This window comes from Prinia subflava, chromosome 3, assembly GCF_021018805.1.
Source record: "Prinia subflava isolate CZ2003 ecotype Zambia chromosome 3, Cam_Psub_1.2, whole genome shotgun sequence".
NCBI lineage: Eukaryota > Metazoa > Chordata > Aves > Passeriformes > Cisticolidae > Prinia > Prinia subflava.
The window spans coordinates 738,219-765,462 of NC_086249.1; the positions used below are offsets into that span (position 1 = coordinate 738,219).

A 27,244-nucleotide genomic window follows, 5' to 3' on the forward strand; every position below is an offset into this window, starting at 1 on the left:
GACAGGAGCATTCTTTCCTGGGGTAAGAACTGGCTGCATGGCCAGGCCCAGAGAGTGGTGGTGATGGGGCTGCATCCAGCTGGGGGCCAGGCACCAGTGATGTCCCTCAGGGGTCTGTGCTGGGGCCTGTTCTGTTCAATATTTTTATTGATGACATGGAGGGTATTGAGTCTTTCATTGGTAAATTTGCAGACAACACCAAGCTGGGAGCGTGTGTTGATCTGTTGGGAGGTAAGAGGGCTCTGCTGAGAGACCTGGAATGGTTGGATGGATGGACAGTTTCGAATAAGATGAAGTTTTATAAGTCCTCCATTTTGGCCACAATAACCCCCTGCAATGTTATAGGCTGGGGACTGGAGCAATTTGGGAACAAATACACTGACCCCCTTGTGCATGCAAAGGAAATTGCTTTATTGTAGAAAACACCTTTCTTATATACCTTTCGTTTCTAGTGGGCATAACCAAAACCTAACAGACGACGAGCACCCATTGCCTGCTCAGCTGCAGTCTGCTGTCCGTGTGTCTTACTACCCACCCAGCTTCTTGCTCACATGCTGTCCACGTGTCTCTCCTCACGCCTGCCTCTCACCCCCTGACTGACCTCTTAATTGCACAGCCTGCTGCTATGCCCTGCCACAGGGCTTTCTGATAAACATAACCATTGATAATTTTAACAAACACAACCCCATAACCCATAAGGGATGATGTGGCTGGACAGTGCCCAGGCAGAAAGGGACCTGGGGGTACTGGTCGACATGAACATGAGCCAGCAGTGTGCCCTGGTGGCCAAGAAGGCCAAGGCATCCTGGCCTGGATCAGGAGCAGTGTGGCCAGCAGGAGCAGGGAGGTCATTCTTCCCCTGTACTCGGCACTGGTGAGGCCACACCTCGAGTGCTGTGTCCAGCTCTGGCCCCTCAGTGTAGGAAGGGCATTGAGGCACTTGAGCACATCCAGAACAGGCAACGAGGCTGGTGAGGGGCTTGGAACACAAACCCTGTGAGGAACGACTGAGGGAGCTGGGTTTGTTTAGCCTGGAGAAAAGGAGATTCAGAGGGGAGCTTATCACTCTCTACAACTCCCTGAAAGGTGGGGTGGTGGGGATTGGTCTCTTTCTCTAGGCAGCAAGTGACAGAATGAGAGGACACAGCCTTAAGCTGCACCAAGGGAAATACAGGTTGGATATTAGGAAAAAAAAGTGATAAAGTACTGGAATTGTCTACCTGGGGAGGTGGTGGAGTCACCATCCCTGGATGTGTTTACAAAAAGATTGGATGTGGCACTTGGTGCCATGGTTTAGTTGAGGTGTTAGGGCATGGGTTGGACTCGATCTTGAAGGTCTCTTCCAACCTAGGGATTCTGTGATTCTGTGTTATTCTGTGAACTGGACAGAAGTGTCTTTGGGTTCATAGAGTTATTGTGAATAGATACTTCTGGATACAAATCCACAAAACTGGTTCTTTGAGATTAACCTGATGTCCATTTGGGTCTTAGACTCAGGTTATCCCAATAACAGGGCTGTAAGGCTTGGAAGAGAAATGTAGTAGTAAAAAGAATCACGGAAACATTTCAGATTTTAAATATTCTCTTGCAAATAAATTTTTCACGGCAGGAAACTTGCAGGAGTACACTGTCACACTAGCAGTACTCTCAGAAAATTAAGGCATACCAACTTTCACCTTGGAAAAGAGACATACAGTCCATTTCCAGATGCACACAGAAAAAGTTATCTTATACTTACTATTATGTGAAAGAAAACCCTGTATTTAAGCTACAGCTAACCTTTGAAGACATGAGGAAAAAAGCAACACAAATACACAAAATTCCTTTAAGAATAATTTATCAGAATACAGATTACATATTAAACACTAGTACAGTATATAAACCCTGTAAAATGTTCTACAGACATACCTGGAAACATACTGTATATAAGACTTGAATAATCAAGAGGATTATTTAAAATATATACGTACACTTCAGAAGCTACTGTGCAGGAAGAATGGTTTCAGGGATTTCTGCACTCCACAAAAGATAATTTTTGAAATTTCCAACTAAGTGGTAATGTAAACTAATTTTTATTTTTAAATAAAGTGCTTCTAGTATTACTACTGGGTTTTGAAAACTATTAAGTCCATTTTCTTATTTTCTTTCCATTACATAGAAAGCACTTAAGAATAAGTCTCCACATAAAACCCACCATCCAGCTGATCTCAGTAAGTCCACTTTATAAACAAGTTCTTGCCTTAATTTCATTTCATGAAGATAGCTCCTATGCAAAGATACACCCATCTGGAAGGTAACAGCCATAACATACTTCTATAGTGCTTCAAATGATACAACCAATATCAACTCCATCTTTGGTCAGAAGTGGCACTCAGAAATATGTGCAATGGCTAATTTAATTTTAATACTGCCATGGCAACGCTCTGGTCTGGCTTACTCAGAGCCCCAAAAAGGAGTTTAGCATGTCAGTACTTCTGTTTGGTGAAACTTGGAGGAGAAAAGGCCTTTCAATATTGGCAGAACATACAATTTTCTTATTAGTTATGTGAGAAGTAATTTTTTTCCTACTGAAACAGATTTTAAGTGTTTTAAAATTCACTCTAACATTATGCAATTGTGCTCCTATACTATTACTACAACTAAAAATAATCCTGCTCTCTTTTTTTTTGTGTATTTCCTTGTGTCAGCATGAACATTTATGCAACCTGCATCACAGATCAGATGGCAGCTATCTGGACTGAATCTAACCCGAGTTCATTTTTTAAAAACTACTTATCTGATTAATTAATTTGTACAGTTCACTGTCCATGAATGTTGGTGACTGCCGAGTAAAGTCAAACCAATGGGATGCAGCTACAGTTATCTTTAGCATTATCTTAAATGACTACTCAAAACTATTTCAGCCACATACCCAAGGTAGAATTTAGTCAAACAATTAACACAAATAAACTGATGTTATTATAATTGGTTAAGAGCACTTGATGACAAGACTTCCTCATGTAAAATAGCTTTAATCCTGCTCATACTAAACAAAGAAAGCTTAAAATATTTGAAGCTCAAAACGAATCAAATAAGTAGGGTTGGTTTTTTTTTTTATTTTTCCTTAATGCACTCTTTTGAAAACTTATACTTTTGACCATTTTGTGTCTTTGGATTATCGTTCCTAAAGCCCAGCACATGTCCAGGACAGGAGGACCTTTTATATGAAGATACATAAAGGATATATCACAGCTGAATTCTTAAAACTACAGCAGTATTACACCTGAAACAATCATCACTTGCTGTCAGCATTTATAATTTCACAGGTGCTCTACCTACTTTTAAACAGGACATATTTGATGAGGGAGCCCTTACCTACTCCCGACCATCCAGTTTTCTGCATCTTGTTGTTTTCTCTAAGCTTTATTTTATTTTTACCTAAAAATGGCTTCTGACCAGTACAACCCTGTGGCTTTTACCATTACTTCTTTAACCACCTGAAAGGTTTTACCCACGTGGGGATCAGCCTCTTCTCCCAGGCAACCAGCGACAGGATGAGAAGACATGGTCTTAAGCTGTGCCAGGGAAGATTTAGATTGTACATCAGGAGGATTTTTTTTCACAGAAAGGGTGATGAGATATTGGAAGGGTCTGCCAAGGGAGGTGGTAGAGTCACCATCTCTAGACATGTTTAAGGAAAGCCTGGATGTGCTCTGCTCTAGTTGACAAGGTTATAATTGGTCATAGGCTGGACTCAATGCTTGCAGAGGTCTTTTCACGCCTAATTGATTCGGTGATTCTGTGTGGGATTATTCATCAGGCTGCAGAGTAACAACAGCATCCTAGAGCCAAACAAAAGAAAGCAAGACAAGAGAACAATGTTATGACCTCAATGTCCACCCTATGCCTGGTTTTGAAGCAGACACGGGGTACCATATGTACAGATGAGAAGCAGCCTCAGGTGAAGGCACACCAGCCCTGCCTTGCTCCATTCACCCCTCTGTGAGTTTCCTCAGTGGGGGAAACTTGGCCACGAATGATCAGAACTGTAACAATGAGGCTGGCTGGCTGGAGACCTGTGGCTGGTGACCAGCAGCTGTGAGCAGAGTCAGGGGGAAACCAGTCGTGGAGTTAATGGGGGAACTGGAGGTACTGCACTTAGAGGCTGGAGGTTAGATGAGAAAACTATGTAGGGCTGCAAATACATGAATGAAGAAAAAGAGATAATGTGGCAGGAAAGAGCAGGAAGACCAGGCTGACATGAATAAATTGGACTGGAGAAAAAAGAGCTGTGGAGGAAAGTGTTTGTACATAAAATGTTATGATCTCCCTCCTACACTGGGTTTTGGAGTGGCCATGGTGTAATACACGCACGCCGTAACATGTGCACGCACACTTGGTGTCACACACGAGCACATGGCACCACATGCACGGCGCAACACACACACCTGCAGTCACACACATGGCGTTACACGCACGGTGTAACACAGATGCGTATGCCGTAACACAAACACACACACAATGAAATACACATACACGGCGTAATGCGCAGACGGCGTGAGACACACCCACACAGGGTGACAGCCGCACGGTGCAGTGAACACACGCGGTGAGACACCACCACACGCACACGCTGACAGTCCCACAGACCCCGCCGCTCCGCGCATGCGCGCCCCGCCGTGCCCGCTCCCCGGGCGCACGCGCAGCGCCGTGCCCGCCGCGGGCGCGCGCGGTGCAGTGTGGGAAGGAGGCGGCCCCGGCCCGGCGGAGCGCGGCGCTGAATCCTCCCGGCCGCTCACAGCACTGTGGAGCCGCTTCCCGCCCTACCTCCCCTCCGGCCGCCGCCGCCGCCTCCTCCTCCTCCACCCCACACACGCACCCGCCCCCCTCCCGCCGGCCCGCGGATTTAAAGGGGCAGCGGCGCCGGCCGGGGGAACCATGCCGAACTTCTGCGCTGCGCCCAACTGCACCCGCAAGAGCACCCAGTCCGACCTGGCCTTCTTCCGCTTCCCCCGGGATCCGGCCAGGTGAGACCACCTCGAGAGGGGCGGGCTGGGGGAGGGGCGCCCGACTCTCCCCCCCAGGCCCCGCCGGCCCACAGCGCTGCCCGCCTGAGGAGACACCGTGCCCGAGAGCCGGCCGCCTCCCTCCCGCCCGCTCTGCTTCCTCCGCGCCTCCCTCACCGCCCCTCCTTACCCGCGGGGCCGCCGAGCGCCCGCACCTCCGATCGTGCCTCCGAAGGCCGCTCCGGCTCTGGCGCCGGCGGGGCGGGGCCGCGGCACCCTCCGGGCGGTGGCGGCGGGAGGCGGGCCGGCGGCTGCGCCTGCGCCGGGCCCGCGGCGGCGGCCGCCCCTCGGGGGAGTGGTGGGAGCGGGACGGCGCCGCTCCGGGAGAGGGTGCCTGGCCGGGAGGGGAGTGGGGGCTGCCTGCCTGTGGGCAGGGTGGGGCTGTGTGTGAGGCGGTGTGCAATGGGATGTACGGGTGGGAGAGATGTGGGGCAGCTGGAGGGGTGCCGGAGCCGTGTGCCGAGGTAAGGGAGCCCTGTACTGTGGGAGGCCCGCGCAGGCTCGGCACTGGCTCGAGCAGTGAAGGTCTGTCAGTCCTGCTCTGTGTATTAGATGCGGTACTGGACGATGAGGTGTGTGCGTGGCAAATGGGACACTCCTGCGACAGGGAGAAACTGTTAAACTGTTGCTGGGATGGTGGCAAAGCATCATGAGCAACAGCAGAAGTGATGGGAGAAATTCCCAATGGGTGAAAAGCATGGGTAGTGTACTGGTAGAGCAAAAAGTGTGTGAGAGAGAGAATATGGAGAAGAGTGGAAAATACTATGAAAAATACACCATGATCTTAGATGTAGAAACACCCCCATGTAAAGCTTCACCCTTAAATCGAGATAACACTCTTAAAACCACTTGACTTAACATGATGCTCACAATATTGAAAGGTGCATAGGCATAGAACAATACGTGTTACCTCTTTTCTAAGAGTAGATAGTTAAGGCTGAATTTATTAATGATTTGTACATGATATTTACTTCCTTCCTTCCTTGAAGCTGCTTGACTTGATTTTTGAAAAATCAAAACCATGTGGAAATTATGCATATGTAGTATTTTCTAAGGAAACAGACCCTCCAAGCAATTTCAAATGAAGATACAAGAAGCTTATATAGGTAGTAGCTGCTCTCTAAAGTTGTGATTTTGGATATGTTAGGAAGTTCTGGGTGAATGTGATGCCTTGCTGTAAAGCTTGGGAATCCAGACTTCTTCTTGATGCCTAGTACATGCAAGGTATTGCAGTACAATCCATATTCCATATGCTTAGTAAGAACTGAAATCAAAGTGGTTGCTTACCTACTCTTATTCTTTCATTTTTATGGTTTATTCCTACTATTGTCTCTTTCTACCTTCTGTCCTTTGAGACCCTCAGGATCTCACACAAAGGAATGTCTGCAGTTTGTGTGGAATTGAAGAAATTTGGTGCTGTCTGATCTTCAGTCTTAATTTGTAAGAGGTCCATGCTGTAAAGTGTGAGTCACATCAAGCTGTACAGTTGTCAATAAGTGACAGTTTCTTGTATGCAGAAAATAACCTCTTCAGTTTATTTTTTTTTTATGGAAGGACATTTTGTATGAGTGTATTCCATGGTAGCAGTGTGGAGATGTAGTTAAAGGTATGCAACTAAATGATTACATTTTAAAGATTAATTTTTTTATAAACTCTAGGATGGAACCTTAAAGCCATTCTCATTCCAAGCCATGGGCAAGGTATACCTTCCATTAGACCACCTTGCTCCCAGCCCCATCCAGCCTGGCCTTGGAATTTCCAGGAATGGGGCAGCCTCGGCTTCTCTCAGCAGTCTATGCCAAGGTCTCCAAACCTTCACTGTAAAACATTTCCTTCATATATCTAACCTAATTTGTCCCTCTCACAGTTTGAAGTCATTCCCCCATATCCTGTCACTGCAGTTCCTGATGCAGAGTTCCTCTCCGACTTCTGTGTAAGGCTCCTTCAGACACTGGGAGGCGCTGTGAGGTCTCTGCACAGCCTGCTCTTCTCCAGGCTGAACAGCCACTGCTTTCTCATCCTGTCTCCATATGGGAGATGCTTCAGTCCTCTTAACAACTTGGTGGTCTCCTCTGGACTTGGTCCAACATTTACATATCTTTCTTTATATTGAGGCGTATTGTACACAGTATTTCAGATGGGGTCTCACAAGAGGGACAGAGTCTTCTGTCCAGAGGAAGGAGAAACTACATGTAAACTGTTTATAGCATCTTTGTGCTCTTAAAAACAGTCAGTGACAAAGATGATGTTCTAAGTTCTCTAGGAGTTCCCCTCCCTTAATATCTTACAACTTTCTGTCCAAAGTTGATCATATATTCTATTTTACCAAGAGCATTTAGGGACTGATAAATCCGTGCATCCTTTTGGTTTTCAGACTTGAGGGTGTTGGTTTATTCTTTGGCTTGATCTAAGCAGTCTGCAGATGGAAATGACAGTATGTTCCTTGTACTGCTTGATCTCACTTTTGTAGGTCAGACTGGGATGGTAGGCAAAGGACTTTGTGCCAAAATGTTATTTGCACTTGGAGGCTTGCAGTGGGAAAGTTGAAAATAAAGTTGTTAGAATACATCCTAAAATATTAATTTAAAAAATCATTGATGGTAAATGGATTGTCCAGGATAAATTGTTTCTATTACCTTACTGTTTTTGGTGTTTGCATAATAGCTGGGTAATGGTCTTTAATGTTTTCCCAATGCAGTGCTAAGCAGTTCCAGTTAGACATTCCAAGACTGATTTTTCAGGTATTAGGAAGTCAGGGAGGGCCAACCTGTTAAGACTACCTTCTTTCATTTTGGCTGCTTGAAAAGATAAAGGGTTCAGAGATTAGCCTTTGGAGAACCACCAACATTAATGGGTGTTATGTTGTCTTTTCATATGAAACTAGTGTAAGTAGCCTCTGTTACCTCCATAAGGTTGTGTATTTTATAGTTTTATACAGTTTAGGCAGTGATCCTCACAGTAAGAGATGTTTGTTTAACTCTCAGCTGTGATTGTGGTTCTGTTCATCATGGTGACTTGAGTTACAGTTGAGGTATGAGTGTTTAGAACAAAATACTTCTTAAACAAAGAGATGCTTTTCTACTGCAGTTGACCCGTACTGAGGTAATATATACTCTAGCCACATCTCAGTAAAATGCCAATTCACCTTCCGTGAGACGTCAGCAGATCTCTGAAAATGTAAAGTTTGTGACTGAAGAAAACCTTAAAAGCTAATGAGCAATGCCTAAGTGGTATTAAGGAAACTTTCCTGCCTCACTATTCAGAAGCCAGGCCCATTTGCATGACCTGAGACTTTAATTGCTGTGACCAAAGCCCCTCCAGGGCAGGTGGCTCCAGTGGAGCAAAGAGTGCCATTTGGCTCCCTGGACATGCCACACTCATGGTGGCAGACAAGTTTCCCTTTCAGCCTTGACCCTGGGTTCTGGGTTTTCTGTAGCAGTCTCAGATGTCCTGTTCCTTTCAGCACTTCAGTCATAGTCTAGTAACAGTTTGAGCTGGTGCCTCTGGGGATTGACCCTGAACTGAGAAATCTCTGGGCTTTTATATGTTTACCATCTATGCACCTATTGTGTAACTGCTGCCTTATGTACAGCATTATTCCAAGTACAAATATAACAAAGCTAACAGGATTACCGTAGGGTAGAGTACAACATTATAGATTCCTATGCACAAATACTTAAATGATTACCAATAAAAAATCACAATCAACTAGTTGACCATTACTACTTGTTTGATGTGAGAATAGTGTATCCAGTTTCCTTACCTAAGACTTACAGCAAATAGTATATGGCAGTATGTGGTCCTTCCTATTTAACTTCCAATTTGGATTTTACTGAAAATACCTTAGTTAATCTTTCATCTCCAGTTGTATGTCATGTAGCTGTATTTTGTTTTATTTATCATTTATTATTTTGTGTGAAGTGGTCTCCAACCATTTATTTTCTAAGAGGCTGGTACTGGATATAATTCTCTCCAAACACTTCCTGTTGATGACCACTCTAGAGGTCGGTGAGAGTTATTTCCAATATCCTTCTATCCCATAGTACTGTTCCTAAAGTCCAGGCTGTTTTAAATCTAGTTGACTACAAGTTTGAGCAGTTTTATTATTTCTTTGTTTCACAGGAGACTTTGGTATGAGTTGGACAGTATACTAAAGCAATTTCTCTTGTAAGCTTGGTAGCTTCCAGCAACACTTGTATTTCAGTTCCATTAGATATATTCTTTTCTGCTGACTTAAAAAACTGTGGTTCTTTCTGTAGCGTAGACATATGACACTCTGGAAAAGCATATTTAGAATTAGTACTGTCACTCATTAATTACATCCCCACAAGGCTGCTCTTCCTTATGCGAGCTAATTGAGCCCCTTGGGCATTCACCAAGGGTTTTAGAGGTTCTGCTTCAAGTATTTCTGGGTTTCTCATGCTTATGTAGCCTGTGTGTCATTTTCCATTCATGTATGAAGATCCATTGGAGAATGGAATTAGATTCAAGTTCTCTAGAGACTCATCATGCATATCATCTCCCTGTAGGTGGCTGGAGTGAAACACTACCTGAGCGCATCATGATGCAGCTCACTGTTGAAAGGAACAGGAAATAAAGCTCTGGATTAAAAAAAAAAAAAAACCTCAAAATAATATGTGTATTTAAAATCATTTTTTCACAACTGTATGTTTCACCTGATGTGCACCTGCTGGAGAACCTGCTTTTTTGGCAGGTTACATGAAACTGACACCCTGACAATCCATCCAAATAGCTACAACTAAATCTGAATTCACAAAAAGGTTAACTTTTCCATAAAAAAACCACACAAATAGCACAAATTTTGAGGATGAGCATTCCTTTACAAGCAGATGTCTCCAAATCCCCCTTTTTGAAGGAAGTCCATATGCACATAAATACATCAGAGTGAGCAATTACTTCAGATAGTGTTTTCTGTGCTCTCCAGAAATGTTTTGTCTGCAAACCAATTGCCTAATTACTTGCAAAAGAAGAAAATACTTTTACTACTAAAAAAGGATAGTACATGAATTCTTAGGTTAAAATATCTTGGAAGAATCACCATATGTTAAAATGCTGTGTATAATGATTTTTAATGATTTCCCACATAATCTTTAAAATGTGCATGTAGTGGCATGAATCATTAAGAGTTTAGGTTGTTGTATTTTGGGTTTTGGGGATTTTTTTGTAATAGAAACAGCTTTGCTATCATCATGCTCTCTCATCCAGGTTTAGCTAAGCCTTTAAATTATCCCTCAATATTCAGAAAATAAAGTCATAGAATAGAATCACAGAGTCTTTAAGGTTAGAAAAACCCTCTAAAACCATAAAGTCCTTCTTTTAAGCCAGCACCACCATGTTCACCACTGAGCCATGTCCTCTAGTGCCACATCCACATGCCTTTTGAGGACTACCAGGTAGGGTAATTCCACCACTTTTGTCAGCAGCCTGTTCCAGTACCTGACCACCTTTCAGTGAGGAAAATTAGTCAACCTAAACATCCTCTGGCACGACTTGAGGCTATTTCCTCTTGTCCTGTCCCTTGTTCTCTGGGAGCAGAGCCTGATCCCCACCTGGCGGCACCCTCATGATAGGGTGTTGTGGAGAGTGAAGAGATCCCCCCTGAGCCTCTTTTTCTTCAGGCTGAACCCCTGCAGCTCCTTCAGCTACTCCTTGTGCTCCAAACCCTTCCCCAGCCCCATTCTCTTCTCTGTACACATTCCAGCCCCTACATCAAGGTTACGAGGACCCCAAAACTGACCCCAGGATTGGAGGTGCCTCACGAGTGCCCAGCACAGAGAGGCAGCCACCTGTGGCCACACCATTGCTGGTACAGGCCAGGTGCCCTTGGCCTTGTTTCTCACCTGGGCACACCTGGGCTCTTGCTCAGCCACTGTTGACCAGCACCCCCACGTCCTTTCTAACAGTCAGCTTTGTAGCCACTCTGCCCTAATCCTGTACCTCTGTGTGGGGTTATGGTGACCCAAGGCAGGACCAGCCACCTCCAGCCAGTGCCACAGGACTTGTAGGACTGTGTTAGGCACGCGGTCAGTGCCACTTCACAGCCTGCAAACGCTAAAGCTGCTTGCATTAGGTGTATTGCTCAACAACAGTGGTGTAGTATATTGCATTGAGATAGCTTTTAATTTGTGCTAAATGTATTGCAATTGAAGGGCTTGTGTAACAGTATATGGTATGCATTAGTTGAATACTGAAAGATTTGATAAAAGTTAATACATATTTTTATTCTAAGATCTTTCTAGTTGTTGCTTGGATAATACCATGCAGAGCGAGATAGTGGGTGATCTCAGGGGTCTGACTTCCATTTTCTTTGTTATTCCATTCCTGAGAGAGTGCTCTATTTGGAACCAAACTCAAAATGAGATTGAAGGGCTGAATTCAGACTCATACGGAGTTCTCAGGTTTGAGTTCAGTCATATAGCCTGCCATCTCCTTTTAGTCCTGTAGCTACCTGAGAGAATGTCAACATTTCAGCCTTTGCCAGTAGAGCTTCCTAAATTTCTTGAACTCTGGTTCCTGTTCTGCTGCTCCAGTGAGTTAAGAAGCTTGGTGCCCATGTCTGATCCATGATATGAAAGAGGGGAAATTCAGATTAGGTATTGGGAAGAAATTCTTGGCTGTGAGGGTGGTGAAGCCCTTGCACAGGTTGCCCAGAAAAGCTGTGGCTGTCCCATCCCTGGAAGTGTTCAAGGCCAGGGTGGACAGGGCTTGGAGCAGCCAGGTCTAGTGGAAGGTGTCCCTGCCTATGGCAGGGCCTGGAACAAGATGGGCTGTAAGTTGTTTTACAACCTAAACTGCCCTAGGGTTGTGTGGTTAGGATCCTTAGACTGGGGCTCTGGACACCAAGGGCTTCTTTTGGTTCATGTGCTCAAGTGATGCCTTAAAGAACCTAGAAATAACACACTCCTGAGGTAATGTTAGTGGTATAGGAGGTAACACGAAGGTTGGTCTTCATTGGAGGCCTCCAGGGGCAGATACAGAAAAATGTCCACAAAATGCCCACCCCTATGGGATGAATGCAGTTTTAAAAGTTTAGCAAATTAGCATAATTGACAAAAACCACCAATTAGAGACATAAGAGGTGATGCCATTTCCCCTGGTTCAACCTTCTCTGAATCATGGCCCACTCCCTGCCTTAGTAGGAACTAGACGTTTGTGAAAATGTGTCTTGAAGAGCTGTTTTTTGGCCTTGGTTCTCAGACAGAGCCAAGATAGGATGGGGGGCCTTGGAATGTGTTTTATTTTTCTGCCTGGGGAAAAAGTAGGGTCAAGCACTAGGAAAACTAGCCACAGATACAACGATTGGCTACAAAGCTCCAAATATATGTGTAAGGGTACAGAAAATATATAAAAGAAAAAAGGCAAAAATCATTTGGTATCACAGGCAGTGTTTACTCAGCCAAAGTCAGTTTTTGTGTAACTGTTGAAGAACTTCATAAGAGAATGATGCCTTGAGAGGCTACCTAGAACAGAGGCTAGATAGTGTTAAAGGAATAAGATAGGTAATTATTAAAAAGGCCTTCAAAAAATACACCTTGGGCAGTACAAGAGCCTGGCTGAGGCTACATCCAGTATGGACAATGAGTGACACATTTTCACACTTTTATAAGTTTTGGATCATTTGCGTATTAGGGTTAATTGTCCTATTACAGCTTCAGGTTATGAAGTCTTATTGTCTCAGATTGCTCCTCTCAATTGACTGTTGTTTACACTTTTTGGGCCTGAAGTGTCCTTGGTTCTTGGGCTGGGAAAGGATTGTTTTGTCTAATTAAACTGTGAGGAGAACTTGCTAACACTTTATATGAAGTTGAGAGTTACATACTAATGCAGTACAGAATCTGGAAAATATGAAAGCTAAAACTTAAGGAATAAGATATCCATAATAAGGAATAAGAGATCAGGAAAGGAGTATTGGGTAGTTAATGAAATCTGTGTGAGACTCATTTTTGAGTAAGGCTCCTCTGAAGAGCTGGTGGTATCTCTTGCTGTCATTCATTGAGCTGATCCTTGACTGTTACTATTACCTACTTAGGTTCTCTGGTTGGCATTAACATGGGAGGGCAAGGAATTCTGGTTTATATTTGTCTGTCCTTGACAACTGTGTGCCTGTTGCCACTTCTGAATGCACCATTCCTGCCACCAATTTGTCTCCCTGTGATTGGAGCTGATTCAGAGGAGTTAATACAATATAAGGAGCTCTGGCTTTTCTCTCTGTCAGTGTTTGTCACCTTCCCTGAATCACTGAGAGAAGCAGGTGGAGACCATGGGGTCAGGCTCTCTCTCTGGACTGAAACCCTCCCCACTAACTATAGAGGAGGCTGATCAGCCTTTGTGATCACATTTAATTAGGTGTTTAGTAGTCGACATCCACTGAGAAAAGTCTGAGAGCCAGAGTCAATATAATTTACATGCTACATGTCTCCCACTTTAAAAGAGTGTTTATATCATTTGATTAAAGGAAGACAGCTGTCCTGTTCTCTTTTTGGGGTGATTGCACTGCCCAGACAAGAGTGCAAGATTTGTTGTGCCAAAAGATCTGATTTTTTAAAACATTGGTTTTCTTTATTTTAAATTGTTACTAAGCATACTCTGCATGGCTCTCCAAGAGCAATATTAGAAATTACTCCTGACTTACGGCATTTGCCATCACTGTTACTTTGATATTTTGCATGAGCAAAAAACGGAGATAACAAACAGTTCGGCCAGCTGAGATCAGAATCAAAGATTCCCCTCTTTCATCTGCACAATTGCCCTCTACTGAGCTCAAGTAGAGGTGAATCCACTCAGGCCTGTGATTTCCTCATTTGGGCTGCCCACCAAAACATCTGACAAAATAGCCTTTGTTCTGCTATTGCTGACTAATCACTAGTTGTTTTTCTCCTTCCTTACTGCTATAAATATTAATTTCATGTTTGCAGTCAAAAGTAATAGTGAAATTGCTTTCTCCTAACTTCTAGCAACAGAACAAGTAATTTGTTGCTCAAAGAGTGATGGTATATACCCCATTAGGAAGTCGAAGCTGATTACTGCATTTGCATCAATTACTGCAAGTGATTTACTCACCAGAAGAAACAATCTCGCATACCTAAATGGAGTCCTATCAGTAAGGGAAATATATCTTTGTGGTATATCTTGGAGAACTAATCCAAAGCAGAAATAAATATGTGTAAAAATACATATCTAAGAAGGACTTTCTTTGGGTGTGGAAGGACTGTCTGTAGAATGATTGCTTTTCTATTGTTATTATTTCACTTTCATAAATCTACTCTAAACTCCCCAGTGACCACCATAAATAAGAAGAATACTGTATTTTGAAGGGAGGTGGAGAAGACAACTATCTTAAAAACTGCCGAGAAAACGTTATGACTTTAGACTACAAGCACATCTCTTTGTTTTTTAATTTTTCTTTTTAGGAGCAGATTCTTTAGAATTAAATAGTTAGGTTTTATGAGCAACTGTGCTACAATCTGTTCTCTGTGTGTATATGTGTGTGTGTGCGTGTGTGACAAAGGCAAGAATATATAAATTATGGGAGAAGACTCCTGAGTTTGCTGGGGTGATGTTGTGTGGTGTGCAAAAGCAGAAAAAGTAGTTTTTACAAAGATTGGATGGCATGTTCCAAAGGAAGTTGTAAAGAACTTTCCTGAGTCTTCCATCAAGGTCAGTTGCACTCACTTGCGCTCCAATTTCGAGTATGGTTTGAAATTGTAAGGGATTTTGTTTTATCCTAAGATTATCTAATTCTTCTCTTCACATGCAGATGTCAGAGATGGGTAGAGAACTGCCGACGGGCAGATTTAGAAGATAAAACTCCCGATCAACTCAACAAGCATTACAGATTGTGCGCTAAACATTTTGAGACTTCTATGATATGCAGAAGTGTAAGTAAAAACAAGCAGTATTTTTTTCTGCATCTTGCAAAATGTGACTGACATTTTCCCTCCAGAATGCTGCCTTTTAGTCTTTCAGCTCCTGGGTAACTGGTCTCTAGGAAAATTAATTTCGTAGTCTTAATTGAGATCACTGCCATTTCTTGGGCTCCACACAGGCTCACAGCCATTGAAAATGATAATGAAAATGAACAGTCAGAAGAAAAGAGAAAAAGTGGTGCTCCTGTTGGTTAAATGTGTTTGTTGAACACTGGACCTCAGTGCAGTGCTTTCCTCCTGCTTGTTTTGTTTCACTAGAGATTACAATATTATATATAAGTTTATTTGGTGTAAGCTTGGATATATCTAATTATTTAAATTTACTAATGTCCTGTTCCTGAAGTGTTTACATGGTGTCATTTGGTTAAATTTCACTCTGTTGTGGCCACAAGATTTAAATACTCTTTACATTTGTTAAGCTTTTATTTCCTGTTAAATTTTCATCCAGCTATAATCAAGACACTGTTTTCTGATAATGAAGTAATAGCTTTCAATTCTTTTTGTCAACACAATGATTTTAACAGCTTACAAAAGAGTAGGAAAGGGTGGACTTGGGACTTTGTATCAAGTTTTAATTTCCAAGCTGAATTTCACTCTGGTACATAAGCAAAACAAATCTTTTAGTTATGAAGGATAATGAAAATACAGGTCAAACTCTGAAGTCCTGATAGTATTACACACAATGATGTCTCTAATTAGCCAGCATCCCAGAAACAAATGAAAATTGGAAGTAATTATGACTCTGAAATGAAACTGTATGAAACTAGATTTCTTTGAAATATATTTCAGTCTAATGACAGATACCATCAGTTACAATTTCATACTTAGTGGAAATTAGCCAGTGTAGGCAACACAGGTTTACAATGTATCCAAATATAAAATTTTACTTAAAATACTTTTTTTAACTGGGAGCACTTACATGATCATCGAAAAGTCTTTTCTTCCTTTTTTTTTTTAATTCACAGATAAATTTTCCCTCAATATGATCTTTCAATGTAGTGCTTGGTGGACTTCATAATTTTGCAAAAAGATGCATTTGAACATTTTCAGAATGAACTGTTTCTAGAATTGTGAAAGAAGTGATAAACCCCAAAACACAATAGTAACAAAATGTTTCCTTTCTGATGCATAAATGTCTTTTTATCCAGAATGTTTATGCTTTAAAAAATCATAATATTGCAGTAAATTAAAACTATTGCATCCATGGTCTTTGATGTGAACGGGGCCAAAAAAAGGGATTTGCAGTTTAGATTGGAGTTTTCTGTAGTATCTGTCTTCTTATTTTCAATGCTCTTTTGATATCCCTGAAATGTAAATTGCTTACCTTAGCTTTCTCTTTGGTAACATCAAAAAGTCAAAGTACTTTAGAATAAAAACATAATCAAGAAAAGAAGGAGAGAAGAAAAGGGCACAGTATCTGAAGTTTCTCAAATTTTCCCTAGTCTACATGTCTGTTTTCTTACAGAGCCCCTACAGAACGGTTTTACGGGATAATGCTGTGCCAACTATATTTGATCTTACAAGTCACCTGAACAATCCCCACAGCAGACACAGGAAAAGGATAAAAGAGCTGGTACGTTTTTAATGAAAAATTATTAGGTTTGGTGTCAAATAAAAATATTTAGCACTTGACTGTATTTCTGTGCTGCCTATTCCAGTATCTTTTTTGTTGATTATAGGTTAAACGCATGATAAAAATTTTATCTACTAAGGAAATCTTTAAGAAATAATCTAGAAAATTAAATGTGTTGATCCAGAGCTGATTCTTTCATCCAGATCAAATGTATAGTTTTCTTTTCCTTGTTACTACAGTGCCGACTGAACACAACTGAAAAATGATATCCCAAAATTCTTGCTACATATTGATTGTAATCTTTGGTTCACCCATTTAACTTGTGAAATCTGACTCAATTCACACATGCTTGTTTTAGCTTATTGTTCTGAAAAAATGATCCATGGATAAAACCAAGATTGAGAATTTTTTTTTGTGGGATTGTATCTTGTGTATCTTTTAGGGAGAAAGTGTCTCTGTGTTATAAATATACTAACAATTAAGAGGAATTCCACTCCTGATCTCTGTTTATACTTGAAAAATTGCAGACAATTTCTAAGTACTTCTTTGTGAGTTTGCTTGCATCTGTTGACTGAAAATGGAGTCCAAGATAGTTCTGTCTACTGGCAGTACATTATCAAATTGCAATAGAATCTATTTACTAATTATACATATTGAAGAACCTCCTAATACAACTCTTCTCATGTAGTAATGAACTGCCTCAAGAAACCTCCTGGTCTTAGAATTTCTAGCACTTTTTGGCCAATGTTAACTGGTCTCATCTACAGTGTTTATATCTGATCTTGATGTCACGTGTTAGACATTGTCATCAATATAAGTTCTTTTTGTTTGTTTTTTTAAGAGTGAAGATGAAATAAGAACATTGAAGCAGCAAAAGAGTAAGTGGTCAAAATAATTGAGATAATAACTTTATTTGCCAAGGCTGACAAGGTAATGCAGGACTCATAACTACTAGTTTACATATAGCAAGAGGATAATTGAGTTCCTTCTTGATTCAGCCAGCCAGTCTAAATTGTTTCCAAAATACTCATTCACTTTTAAACTGGAAACATTCTTCTCTGGACTCTGGTAACTTAAAGGTAATGGGTAAGTAAATGTTTTGTTTTATTTTTAACACTCACAGTATTTTTCATTTTGTAGTTGATGAAGCTTTTGAACGGAAACAGACAACTCAAGAATCAAATGAAAACAATGAGCAAAATACTATCTCAGAGGAAGGAGGGGAAGAACAAGAGGAAAAAGCTGTCCCCTTAACGCTGGAAGAAAGAGAAAACAAAGATTACCTTAAATCATTATTTGAAATTTTGATTCTAATGGGTAAACAAAATATTCCATTGGATGGCCATAATGCTGATGAACTTCCGGAAGGTGTTTTTGCTTCAGATAACTTTCAGGCTCTACTGGAATATAGAATAAATGGTGGCGATGAAGTTCTGAGGAAACGGTTTGAGATGACTGCAGTCAACCTTGAGTATTGTTCAAAAACTCAGCAGAAACAAATGCTTGAGATCTGTGAAAACTGTGTTAGAGAGGAGACACTGAGGGAAGTAAGAGACTCACACTTCTTTTCTATTGTCACTGATGAAGTAGTCGACATAGCAGGAGAGGAACATTTGCCAGTGTTGGTGAGGTTCGTTGATGATTCTCACAATCTAAGAGAAGAATTCATAGGGTTTTTACCATATGAGGCTGATCCTGAAATTTTAGCTGTTAAGTTCCATGCAACTATTACTGAAAAGTGGGGTCTAAACATGGAGTACTGTCGGGGTCAAGCCTACATCGTCTCCAGTGGATTTGCTTCTAAAATGAAAGTTGTGGCTACAAGACTCTTGGAAAAGTATCCACAAGCTGTGTATACTCTGTGTTCCTCATGTGCCTTAAATGTTTGGCTGGCAAAATCTGTTCCTGTTGTTGGTGTTTCCATTGCATTAGGAACAATGGAAGAAGTTTGCTGTCTTTTTAATCAGTCTCCACAATTACTAGTAGAACTGGACAACACAATTTCTGCTCTTTTTCAGGACAATGACGAGAAGGGTAATGAGTTGAAGAAGATCTGCCGTTCTCAGTGGACAGTCAGGCATGATACTTTCGAGGTTTTAGTGGACCTCTTGCAAGCACTGGTACTGTGCTTGGATGCTGTGAGCAGTGACTTGTCTGTCAGGTGGAATAACTTCATTGTTGGTCGAGCATTTGTACTTTCAAGTGCATTAACAGATTTTGATTTCATTGTCACTATTGTAATTATGAAAAATGTCCTGTCTTTTACGAGAGCATTTGGAAAAAATCTCCAGGGACAAACATCAGATGTGTTCTTTGCAGCTGGCAGCTTAACAGCAGTGTTGCACTCTCTGAATGAAGTGATGGAGAATATTGAAGTTTACCATGAATTTTGGTTTGAGGAAGCCACAAATTTGGCTACAAAACTGGATGTACAAATTAAACTCCCAGGAAGATTTCGCAGGGCACAACAGGGGAACTTCGACCCTGATATGACATCAGAAAATTACTACAAAGAAATACTAAGTGTCCCAACAGTAGAGCATATTATTCAAGAATTAAAAGATATTTTCTCAGAACAACATTTAAAAGCTCTTAAATGTTTATCATTAGTGCCCTCAGTCATGGGACAGCTGAAATTCAATACGTCTGAGGAGCATCATGCTGACATGTTCAAAAATGACTTGCCCAATCCAGACACGCTTTCTGCTGAGCTTCACTGTTGGAGAATTAAGTGGAAGCACAGAGGAAAAGATATTGAACTTCCAGCTACTATTTATGAAGCACTTCACTTGCCCGACATAAAGTTTTTCCCTAATGTTTATGCGTTGCTTAAAGTCTTGTGCTTACTTCCAGTGATGAAGGTGGAGAATGAAAAATATGGAATAGGACGAAAGCGCTTAAAGGCATACCTGGAAAACACCTTGACAGGGCAAAGGTCAAGCAACCTTGCTTTGCTGAACATAAACTTTGACATTAAACATGACTTAGATTTGATGGTGGACACTTACATTAAACTCTATCCAGATAAAGTGGAATTTCAAGACTGTATTCCTTCTAATAATTCTGAAGTAACAGACAATGCCTAACTTCTTAAGCTCTAACCAAGCTGTTGAAACAGCTTGTTCTTAATTAAGTTTCAAAGCTGGGGAGAAAAACCAGTGAAATGTTAAAAAAATCACTGCAGCTGTGTTCCCATTGTAGGTCTTGGACTGAACAAGCTGTGGTCAATGACCTAAATTATGTGTTGTTAGTCCATACTAAATATGTTTAGCAAACAAAATCAAGCCTGACACAGGCCCATGCTCTTGACAGAGGTGCTTTCTACATCTGATTGGCTTAACTAGGTGCTCGTTTACTTTACTGCATCGTGGAAAAAGTACATGATGATTGTAGATCTGACGGGGCTGTTACATATTCTCTGATTAATTAGGATAAGAAAGAAACTCAAACTATTAAAAAGAGTATAATCTATTTCAGTTCTGTTACTTAGGATTTTTTAAAAAACCCAAACTTTTAAGAAAGTCTTTGATGTATATTTAAGTGGCATTTTGGAGAGTGGATTCAGCTATTGCACAATCCCCGTGCTGTGTACAGGTCTCGGTGTAAAGTGAATGTCAGTGATATAGGGGTACTTATATGGTTTTGTTGGAAGAGTCAACCTCTTTAATCTCTTGATGACTGTTTACATTCCTTTGTGTCAGACACAAAACTTTTTTTTTTTTAGGCTGAACAGGCATGGCAGGAGTATTTAAATTTCTAAAAGACACTAAAAACTTAAAATTTATTCCACAAACCTTTAAATCTGTTCGCCCAGATTCTGATGCAAACCCATGCATCTTATAGTACGTTTATTTGTAAACTCACTCTGGAAAGATTAAAATAAGAGTTTGTTGTTTGTCTAGAAGTAAGATTGAAAATATTGCTGTTATTTTTGGCGAGAATGAAACATTTTTGTACAGTTTATGGAAATTTAAAATAAAATGTGAATTGCTTTTTACATAGCATGGGATTTCTTAGTAAAGCTGTGCCTTTGGGAATGTGTTCTGTAAAGGTGCCTTTTATTTTAGTAATTTTTTCTTCATTGGTTTTGCAATTCTAATGAGCAGCATTTTCTGAAGACAGAGGAAACTGCAATAGTACTCCTGATCTGCATGTTCTGCAAGGTTGTAAAGTATTTTGAGATAGCATTAACTACAGTGCTCTTACGGATGGAAGTTGATGAAGATGACAATCAGGCAGAAAGAGATTAAATTTGAAATGGTTCAACAGTAAAGTTTTGCAGCTATCCTGATGCGTGAAAATTTTATAACTTATTTGTTGAAGCAAACATCAAAATTCGAATGGTTTGGGTTGGAAGGAACCTTAAAGCTCACACAGTTCCACCCCCTGCCATGGACAGGGACACATTCCACTACACCAGGTTGCTCTAAGTCTCATCCAGCCTGAGAACTTCCAGGAATGGGGCAGCCATAGCTTCTTTGGGCAACCTATGCCGGGGCCTCACCACCCTCACAGCCAAGGATTTCCTCTGCATATCTAATGTAAACTTCCCTTCTTTTAGCTAAAAGCCATTCCCCCTTGTCCTGTCACTACAGTTCCTGATGCAGTTTCCCATCTTGTGTTCTGTGAGTTCCCCTGCTAAACACAGCAGTGTGGTGGTCATGACCTCAGGGGTCATGAGCCCTGTGTCAGTGAAGTCAGGTTGGATGAGCCTGGACTTACAGGTGCAATCAGAGAAGGAAAATTGATATCCAGTACCATAGAATTGGCCAAAAGAGCTGAAGAGTGCTTTCTGACTGTGTAAATGAGGCCTTTCTCACCAATGTACTGTGACAAATTGAAGAAGGGAAGTGCAGTAAAACTCCCCTTAAGTTACTAAGTCTATTGCAGCTGGGCTGAAGACACGCTTGTGATACGCGTTGCTAATTAGCTGGCTCAACCTTTTGGTTTTGCATTGCCTTTCACGGAGATATTTAGCTTGTCTGTAATAAATTGGGAACTCCTGATTTATTACAATTTGATTTGTCCTGTTTGTGAGGAATATCTTCATTTTTTGACACCTGTAGGAGTTAGTCTGAACTGTGATGATTTGGTAGGATGCTGAAAACTACAAGAAGGGAGATTAAGATTAGATGTTGGGGAAAATTCTTGCCTGTGTGGGTGGTAAAACACTGGCAAAGGTTGCCCAGAGAAGCTGTGGCTGCCCCATTCCTGGAGGTGTCCAAGGCTAGCTTGGACAGGGCTTGGAGCAATCTGGTCTAGTGGAAGGTGTCCCTGCCTATGGAAGGGGGTGTGGCTTGAGATGGTCTGTAAGGTCCCTTCCTACCCTAATCATTCTGGGATTCTATGACTGGTCTATGATGTGGTGGAGCAAAGGCATAGCAGGCTGCAATGATAGATGCCTCTTCAACAGGAGAGGTTTCTGTGGAGGAAGACAGTTTGCTGAAACTGCAGTGTTTCCTATCTGATTTCTAGGGATGCACAGAAAGAATGCAACTGTAGTGTAACTCAGTTATACAATATTGCTAGAGTAGGTCTGAGACTGATATAAATGTGTCTGAAAATGAAACAATCACTGAAGATAAACTTTGATTCTGTTTTTTTGAACAGGTTCTGGAGACAGGGAATTACGGTTTTTAAATATTCTGTCAATTCATGACAGTGTGTATTCCAAGATGTATGTGAGGTATTTACCTTGGTTTGACCTGGCATTTTGGCACATTCTATGTAGTGAAGTAATTGGTCTGTTAAAATTATTGTAAGTATTGCTGCTCAGATATAATTTTTAGTGAAAATGGATTTCCATTACTGCAATGCTTCTTTTAATACACAAAATGTATTTCCTTTTCCCATGCAGAGAATTCCTGCTAGAAACTAGTACTGATACTTGGAAAAGGAGCATGTATAATTTTGTCTCCTGTAGTGTTATTTCTGTCATTGTCTTCAGAAATCCCGTATCCACTTGTTCAGCCAAGGCTGTGCTGTAAAGAAATGGAGGAGCAGAACCACTTAAGGATTCTAGGTGCAGCTATTCTGTCTTCCACACTCACTTTCTGTGCAACAGTGCAAAATCTCAAGAGTGTCCAGAAACATCACAATTACTCTTAAGCAGAGGAAAGTAAATCTCTTTATTGTATCTGTTTCGAGTAACAGCCACTAGCCTAGAATAATAATAGGTGTTATGCCAAAGAAGCTTACCATTCTGTCATTTCCAGACCTGTAGTGCTCCCTACTTTCCCTAAGGAAAACAGTTCCAACAAGGAATAGGAATCTCACCAACATTTTGCCTAAATGGAATTAGTGAGACATCAGAAAAAAAAAAAAAAGGCATTGGAAGTTTTAAACACATTTACAGCAGTTTCAAAACATGTGCATGTTCTTTCTAAGCATTCTTTACTTTGAAAAATAACACTGTTAATCAAATACAATTCAATGTGCGTGTTCCATAATAGAGTAATCGTTCATTTTATTATTGCCATATTGTGCAGTGTTTCTATTATTTTCTATTATTTCTATTATTCTATTTATTTTCCTGTGGCAAACTTGCTTTTTTCTTAAAACCATGCCTGTAGGTCTTCTGTTTTAGCTGGCAAGAGTTATCCCTGGAAGTGTCTTTGTGGTCAGTGTGAGTACTAGGGAGATTGAGAAGCAGCAGTGACAGAGCAGATGTCCCTGTAATCCCCTATTCCTCTGTTTTGTAGTGTCCCAAAGTTAAATATATCAGTGAGTAAACTGGCAATATGACTGCTCATGTGAACTTAGAGTAAAGGATACTCCTGTGTTGCATAAGGCTCCCAAAGTGCACCCCTGCCCCGCCCCCCACATGTTAGCTGACATAAATACCCTAGGAAGAAATTTATTTTCTAGTTGAAGAACTGGAGATGCAGAGTAGATGATAGCTGCTACCATCCTCCAAGGCCACACGAGCAGTCTACAGACCTTCCTCAAACCCTCCTGCCCACAGGCTCCAAAGAGCAACAGTATAATAAAAAGATGTTTTTTAAAAAATAGTTATTTTATGTAGACACCTACTTGGGTGCCTTCTTGCTACAATACCATGCTTTGAGCCTGGCACGTGGAGTCCCAAGTGGAGTCCAGGGTTCCCTTAGAGCACCCAAGGGAGAGGCCTGTGGCAGTTCCACCTTTATTAAAAGGTACTGAGAAACACTGATTTACATTTAAAAATTGAGATCCCTGTGAAAGTCAGCGCTGGAGGCAGCTCAGCACATCTGCCGATAGTTTCAGATGTCTCACAGCATCCTTCACTGCCAGGGGACTGCTGAGTGCCTCATCATCTGTAGCAGTCTACAGTTGGAGCTGGGACCCCTAACACACCACTATTAGAGAGAAAATTCAGTTTGTCACCTCTTCAGGCAGCAAACATCTGAGGATCTTGGCAAAGGAGTGTCTTTCCTTGCTCCTGGAAGAACCTCTAGGAGATCAGCAAGAGAATACCTGTTGCACAGCCCCCAAACCTCAGGATGGTTTCTTAGCAAGTAGATTCTGGCAGCCAGCATCTCTTGTCACCAGGACACGGAGATTGAGGAGAAGAACTCACCAGAACCTTGGGGTTTTTTTGTTCTGTCTTACTCCTGGAACACCACTTCAGTCTTCATAGCTGTTTCCTAGTGAAGCATTTCCTGGAACTTCCTAGTGTACACAGACACTACTGTACAGTAAGCACTTGCTATCTTGGTGAAGGAAAGATACTTGGGAGATGGATTTGGGTCATTAGGGAAGTGGGAGAGGGATGGGGAGATACGTGAGAGACATCAAGGGCACCATTTCATTGGTAGTGTGATGCTGGAAGCTGTGTAAATTCTGCACCAGAACTAAACCCAAATGGAATCCTGGTCTTTTCTGTCTACACCTGCAGTGGTGTCAGTCCTGATTCTTTGCGCCCTTCAGGCAGGACAATACTGTAGAACCAGGATGCAGTTTCCCATTTGAGAGTGCAACATTCCTCCTGGGAAATTTTAAGGGAAAAAAAGTACTGATAATGCAGACACAGCCATTTCCTCTCCTGTTTGCTTCTCCAAGGTATGTGTAAGTTCCTGAGAACCTTGCTGATGTGGTCCTTCAAGTCTTAACTGATCTGTTCTTCCAGAACTCACTGATATGCAAAGAGCTGCAAGGAGGACAGGTCTTTTTCCAGATCTAGGTGTTATTTTTCTGCATCTGCATGCGCCATAGTTTTGTGCCCACCTTGCTGCTCAGTAAGGTCATGTTTTGAAGGTTAGTGTTCTTAGTTGCCTGTGTTTTACATTCTCCATTTGGAGACGTATTGAAAGGCTGTGGGTTTTAGAAATTGTTTAGCACTACCCCTCTCTGTGGAAAGTTGTTGGAAAGCGGTGTCAAGCTGGGCATGCACAGTCAAAGGCAGGAAAAAGCACAGACTTTGAAAATCTCCATTCAGGAACAAAATTCAGCATCTGAATAGTGTGGCTGTCCTTGTTTAGTTACCTTGGAATTTCATTCCATTAACCCGGGTGGCTTTCTGTAGATAATAAGAAAATTAAAACTTTCTAAACAATTTCAAAATTTTCTTTTTTGTTATATTCACTTATTTTAATGGTGGATTGAAGAATAGAAAAATCAGACTGTACTACATTTCAGCTGTATTATTACATGTGCTGGGTTTTTTTCCTACTTTACTCTTTTCATTTCCCCTTCCCAAAGTCAGTCCTACTTTGTTTGTCTACAAAGTAACCTTTTTCTCAATTGCAGTTCACATGTTGATCAGTCATTGCTTCTGATCTTTACAAGATTTTTTTCTGTTCTGACGGGGATATATTTGCAAGATATGTTGGGTTAGGCTTACTGTTTAAATAAACAAACCCATAATTTTTCTTACCTAGCATTCTGTTTTTCCCTCATCCTAAAATGATGCTTTTATGGAACCCAAATGTAGATAAGTGGCAAGTTCCTCTTCACTTTTCTTCAAACACCAATATTCTTCAAATATTAAGTAAAGATTTGTGCTTTTATCCTGCAACCTTGCCTGTGCAGGGAGGTACACTTTGGGGAAAAGGTGACCTTATACACTTCAAATGGATGAAAAAATGTTCTATGCTTTACACTGGTAGGTCTCTTTATCTTCTCTGCTCCGACTCTCAGCTTTTAAAGTGTTGATTTGTATCATTATGTGCCACTCCTTACTAATCTGTATGAATGGTAAATCTTGCTGAGCATGACCTGTTTTGGTGCCATACAGGTCTCTGTAGGCACTTTACCCTGTGCTCAGCTCATGGACCAAAGAGCCTGGAAACCAGGAACCTGCAGTTGAATCGTTGAATTCCAGACTAGTTTGGGTTGGAAGGGACCTTAAAGATAGTCCCATTCCATGCCCTGCCATTTAGGGACACCTTACACTAGACCAGGCTGCTCCAAGCCCTGTCCACCCTGGCCTTGAACACTTCCAGGGATGGAACAGCCACGGCTTTTCTGGGAAACCTGTGCAAGGGCCTCAACACCCTCACAGCCAAGAGTTTCTTCCCCATATCCCATCTAACCCTGCCCTCTGGTAGTGGGAAGCCATTGTCCCTTGTCCTGTCCCTCCAGACCCCTGTCCAAAGTCCCACTCCAGTTCTCTTGCAGCCCCTTTAGGCACTGACAGAGACTCTAAGGTCTCCCTGGAGCCTTCTCCAGGCTGAACAGCCCCATCTTTCCCAGCCTGTGTCCAGAGCAGAGGGGCTCCAAATCTGGTATAACTTCCCAGAACAACTTTTGAAGTTTTAATTGCAGCATGTGAGAAGCCTGTTCCGAAGCACACCTATCTCAGTAAATTTTGCCCATACAAAATAATTTTGCATTTACCTCAGCCTGTGTGTAAACCAAAGTTTATATGCCTACTTTGCGTACTGAGTGAGATATTGTCACTGCCATATTTTTCCTTGTATTTGGGGGGGGGTTGTTGTTTGCAATTTTTTTAATACAGAAAGAAAATGTAGGGATGTCAGGTCTAATGTGACTGCTCTGTAATGAAATGTACATTTTAATTTCACATGGAAAGTTTAAAAATTTCCCAAGTTGTTCATGTACCAAAAATGTTTTCCCCTCTCCCTGCTGCTGTAATACTTGTTGCTTATCTATAAGAGTAAGCAAATAAACCCAACCCTAAACAAAATATTTACTCACTGCTCCATTCTGCCTTCACTATAAATCAGATGAGCAATGTAATAAGATCAAAAAGCCAAACAAAACAAAAGAAGGATTTCCTTTGTCTTTATTATGACTATGAATTGAGCCAGTATGGTACTGACATGTAGACAGTACTCATCCAAGTTTTTCAACTGAAATTTTCTCTAAATCGGGAAAATAATGTGTGAATTGCATTGTCTTCCTGAATGGTTCATTCAGGTGGAATGTAATTGTTTTTAAGATGAAGGGTTTTAGTTTGATAATATGTAACAACAAAAGTTTGACTTAATCTGTCTTCAATTTAATGCTGAGATGGTTAAAAACATATATGTTTTTTTTCCACAACAGATTATGACTTTTTGTTTTAAAAATATCTCTTTTTTTATTTTTCAGGATTATTGTTGAATAAAAAGTACCAACTATTTTATCGTTCTCATTCCAAATTTTTTCTCAGCCCAGCAGAAGTAGTAAAGTCAATGATATATCCAAATAGCCCTAAAAACCCTCCAAAACTGCATACTCATAGCTCTTTATATCTT

At 41.3% G+C, this 27,244-nt stretch overlaps 2 protein-coding genes across 3 annotated transcripts in view; one reads left to right on the forward strand and one right to left on the reverse strand.

Moving 5' to 3' along the window:
- Nucleotides 1–5,231, reverse strand: part of EMSY (EMSY transcriptional repressor, BRCA2 interacting) — a 55,607-nt gene extending 50,376 nt beyond the window's left edge. The window contains exon 1 of the mRNA XM_063393705.1: nucleotides 5,176–5,231. The gene's annotated coding sequence lies outside the window, so the exon portion shown is untranslated. The remainder of the gene's footprint in view (nucleotides 1–5,175) is intronic.
- THAP12 (THAP domain containing 12) lies at nucleotides 234–27,244 on the forward strand. Of its 2 annotated transcripts, none has more exons than XM_063393713.1 (5): nucleotides 234–5,006; nucleotides 14,824–14,944; nucleotides 16,458–16,565; nucleotides 17,407–17,443; nucleotides 17,706–27,243. In XM_063393713.1, the coding sequence occupies exons 1-5, from the start codon at nucleotides 4,645–4,647 to the stop codon at nucleotides 19,649–19,651; spliced, it is 2,574 nt and encodes an 857-aa protein (XP_063249783.1). In that variant the 5' UTR covers nucleotides 234–4,644; the 3' UTR covers nucleotides 19,652–27,243. The 2 variants fall into 2 exon arrangements, with proteins under 2 accessions (XP_063249783.1, XP_063249784.1); XM_063393714.1 differs by lacking the exon at nucleotides 234–5,006 and adding an exon at nucleotides 10,384–14,723 and having other exon boundaries at nucleotides 17,706–27,244.

Bases quoted from the DNA above. Each gene is read 5' to 3' on its own strand.
- THAP12 (XM_063393713.1), top strand. From the start codon at position 4,645: ATGCGCGCCCCGCCGTGCCCGCTCCCCGGGCGCACGCGCAGCGCCGTG. The intron at 5,007-14,823 runs GTGAGACCACCT...CTTCACATGCAG, and splicing joins TTCCCCCGGGATCCGGCCAG to ATGTCAGAGATGGGTAGAGA. The intron at 16,566-17,406 runs GTACGTTTTTAA...TGTTTTTTTAAG, and splicing joins GGAAAAGGATAAAAGAGCTG to AGTGAAGATGAAATAAGAAC.